This window comes from Hordeum vulgare, chromosome 3H, assembly GCF_904849725.1.
Source record: "Hordeum vulgare subsp. vulgare chromosome 3H, MorexV3_pseudomolecules_assembly, whole genome shotgun sequence".
Lineage (NCBI taxonomy): Eukaryota > Viridiplantae > Streptophyta > Magnoliopsida > Poales > Poaceae > Hordeum > Hordeum vulgare.
The window spans coordinates 254551102-254555142 of NC_058520.1; the positions used below are offsets into that span (position 1 = coordinate 254551102).

Genomic DNA, 4041 nt, shown 5'->3' on the forward strand with positions numbered 1-4041 from the left:
CAATGTGTGGAAGGGGGTCGGTGTAAACAAAGCTACACGAAACAGGGGCTTACACCGGTTCCGTCTGGATGGACAAAGTGGGATCGGAACACAGGGTCTTGACCACGTCATCATCAAGCGTACCGGGAAAACCGTAGTCGTCCAGAGAATGGATGGTAGAGAAGGATAACTATGAAAAGAAGGGCTTGCAGGCAATGCCCTTTTCTGATAAGCAAGATCAGTAAGGGTTGCCAACGCGACTAGAGGGATGGGCAAGATCTGGGATAGAAGCATGTCTATCACCGAAACAACAGGGTGGCTGAAGAGAATGCATTGGTGTGGTACGGTGCGTCAATCCGACAAGGGATCGACATTACGAGGCACCTTCGTATCGTTCCGCTGAAGCAAAGATGACACCACACCAAGGAAGAAGAAAGCAGGCTGGAGAGCGCATGTGGTGAATCGAAACCGATGCCACCTACACTCACCAGATCCATCGTTAGTAATAACATATCTAGTATATATGCATGCTATGCACAATCAAATGCAACAAACAAGTGCAGCAAACCAACTGGATACTGTACTACCGGTTACTAACGCTCGCGCGGTCTAGCGAGACCTGCTCTGATACTACCTCTTGTGGCACCCCAACTCAAAGGAAACCGCAACACCCCGTATTGCAGCCTAAGGACCAGTCTTCTGGAATACGAAACCGTTGGCACATAACAAATCAACTCTTTATTACTATGGACAAGATTACAAGAATACATAGATTACATCGCCTTGGCAATACTACACCTCCCTACGGTAAACCATACGCTAGCAGTGGAACACCTACCGATGTGATGAACTCCACTCCGCAGGGACTCTGGCTGGAGCGCGCATCCTAGCTCGCAATGCGGAATCCTCAACAATCAAACACTCAAGGCATGACCTGCAAACTCGCATGATAAGCCAGGTGAGTACTTTGAATGTACTCGCAAGCTCACAACAAACATCAACATTAAGGCAATAGAACATCATAGGATTCAAGATTAAGTAAAGGGTTGTTATTACTAAAGGAGTAGTAGAAAACTAACTATACCAGGCTACTCTCACCATACCCGGGTGATAACAACTCATGTGATCTTACCAAGATAATTTAGCGAGTATCCACAAGATGGATACCAGGACTTATCACCGGCATGATGCCCAACTGTAACACCGGCACGATGCCCAACTCTTACACCGGCATGATGCCCAACTGTTACACCGGCACGATGCCCAACTATAACGCCGACAGGATGCCCAACTGTTATACTCAGACGAGTCCTTCCATCATTACTAACATCAACATGGTTGACCATCTACTGAGGTCTGGTCGGGCTGTCCAATACCGTGGACTCGGCTATTGAAATAGGTTTGACACTCTGCAGAGTTTGCACACTTTACCCACACTCTGGAGCACTGACCTCGTGATCCCATTCGGGTGGACCAACATTGCTCCAACGAAACTTGCCTGACCCGTGACTCTTTCATCGTACCACCGACAACTATTCCCTTCCGGAGTCCTGCCCTGGGTGGCCCTATGTCCTCATGACACCTGTGTCCTCATGACACCTGCCACCGTCGTGGCCAAACAAAACTGTCCCAACCGGGGACGAGTACCCCAAACAACTCAATTGGCTCACAGGGTTATCACCGCCTACCGGGCCAAGGTTGCGCGCGTGCATAATCCTCCCTCTTTGGAGGTACCGCTGAAAGAGCACGCGATCAGCCCAAGTCAAGGCCGTCCCATATCGGCAAATGTGGTTGCACTGATGAGCCCAGACAGGTCACTCTGATCAACCAACTAGGTATCTTATCCGAATATTATCGGTCATAGCTAACGTTACGATGTCATAGCAATCTGATAATTAATAATCTCAAGCCACTACTGTTGATCCATATTCACAAAGTAATAATAGACAGTAATCTCAACCTCATGTTATCGACTAGTGTGTAAGATACTAACGATCTCATACTCATCTCAGTAATAATTTATTCAACAATGCATACTCACATTCCAGACTATCAACATATATATTTATTATTAAAGCAGTTGATGAAACTATGATATTGCAATGCAATGAAGCAAATGAAAGTTGTGGCTTGCCTGGGATGATGGAACCACCGGGAAGAAGCGCGAGAAACTCGCGGACGGAATTGCCGGAAACAGTTCTCTCTCGGAGGAGGGCTGTTTACGGCAAGGGCAACATTGTCATTTTGACTGTGAGATCACATGGTGAAAATGATACCATCTTCTCAGGCTCGACGAGACAAAGACGTGGGCTTTGCAATCAATGGAATCGGAGCTACGGGTAAAAAGATATGAAGGATTTTCTGCCAGGGATTAATCTGCAATAAAAATATTCTCATCCAGGCCCCTCGCAGCAGAAATGGTTGCGCACTCACGGAGAATATGTTTTCCCGCAAGGAAAACAGAAACGCCGAGGGGCGCGTCCACTTATCCAGGTCAGCAGCAGCTGGGTCAACCCCCGTGCGGTTGCCAGGTGGGGTCCGCGGGAGGTGGGGCCCTCCAGGCCTGGACGTCGTCTTCCTCCTCCTCTCGACGGGAGAGATGGCGAGGCCAGGCGCGAGGCCGGCGATGACCTGTCCGTCTCCGGCCACCTTAGGTCGAGGCGAGGGCACCAGTGGAACCGGCGGGAGGAGCCGCACCCGTATGCAGCATCACCAGCACCGGAGAGGGGACGGGGCTGCGGTGGCTCGTGGTGGTCAGGAGCAGCGGTGGCGACTGGATCTTGAGCACGCTGCCACAGGGCCTCCGGCGGCGAGACGAGGGAATGGGGAGAGACACCGGACCACAGGGCACCTTCGTCTGGCGAGGAAAGCGAAGGGGAGGCACGACCCTGCGCCAATGTAAGAGGAAACCTCCGGCGACCATGGCGGCGATTGGAGGGCAAGGGAGCTTCGGAAGCTCGCTCAACAGGTCGGGGAGGATGCTGGGGAGGAGGAGAGGAGGATGGCGACGTCGCAGCACCCCGGGGCTGCTTAAATAGCCGCAACGACAAGAGCCGATAAGGACGGCCATCGTGGCGAGCTCAGTCGCGCACTGGAGCTCCAAGGCGACGTGGCTGGCCTTTAGCGGCGTTGAGAAGCTTCGAGGAGGGGATGGGACAGCTCAAGCAAGCTCGGGAAGGCTCGGGGGAGAAAGCGACGATCATGGGCACGGGCAGAACAGGGCGGGGCTTGTCGCGGCGCGGCAAGGCTGAGTCCGTAGGGGGAAAAGGGTCCAGGAGGAAGGGGACGACGAGGGGAGGCTGTTGGACATGACTAGAGGTCGCGGGAGAGAAGAAATCGACGAGGCCAAGGGCTCCACTACACAGAGCGCGACTATTGCATGCCACAGGCGTGGTCACCACATGCACTGGGACTGAGGAGACACGAGGGGCTGGCACACCTTGTCTAGGGTGAAGTCCTTGGTCCCCAAGGCAGCTTGGAGGTGATGGATCACTAAAGGAAGCACTAGGGTGATGGGAAACTTCACTAGAAGTTTCCTCCAGCGGACTTGGACACCACATTGTGATCAACTGGAAGGAGTTAAGAGCAAAAGATTAAGTCTGGGAGGCTTAGGGTAGAAAGAACTACAATCCTGTGAAGTTTGTGGATAACAGGGTCAAGATTTAATATAGTTGCTTTGCAACTGGCTAATCTGGTCCAGAATAGGGATTTTCATGTGGCACTCACATACTTGCTTGGATTCAGCTCACACTTGGAGGAGACGAATAATTTGGGCTTGTGAGGATGTTGTATAAAATTCATGCCATCTTGATAAGCCCAAGTGGCACTTCCTTGATACACTTTCTCATTGGACAGAAACTTAGAATAATTACTGGGAATAATTGGCTAAATAAAATGGGCTCAAAATTGGTTTAGCAAGGTTTTATAGATAGGCGAATGTCCTGGTAAAAATTCAGAATTTATGGAGCAACATAAAATAGAGTTGCTTCACAAATCCAAATAATAACTAGAGACAAATATTTGAATCTATGGTCACATGGTTGAAGGTGTGATGCTAAAATT

At 50.6% G+C, this 4041-nt stretch overlaps 1 protein-coding gene across 1 annotated transcript; it reads right to left on the bottom strand.

Moving 5' to 3' along the window:
* Positions 1–1764: 1764 nt before the first annotated feature.
* On the bottom strand, positions 1765–3807 carry LOC123439847. Its single transcript, XM_045116494.1, has one exon. It carries the CDS (start codon positions 3047–3049, stop codon positions 2630–2632), a length of 420 nt encoding a protein of 139 aa, XP_044972429.1. The 5' UTR covers positions 3050–3807; the 3' UTR covers positions 1765–2629.
* Between the last annotated feature and the right edge of the window lie 234 nt (positions 3808–4041).

Bases quoted from the DNA above. Each gene is read 5' to 3' on its own strand.
- LOC123439847 (XM_045116494.1), bottom strand. From the start codon at position 3,049: ATGGCCGTCCTTATCGGCTCTTGTCGTTGCGGCTATTTAAGCAGCCCC.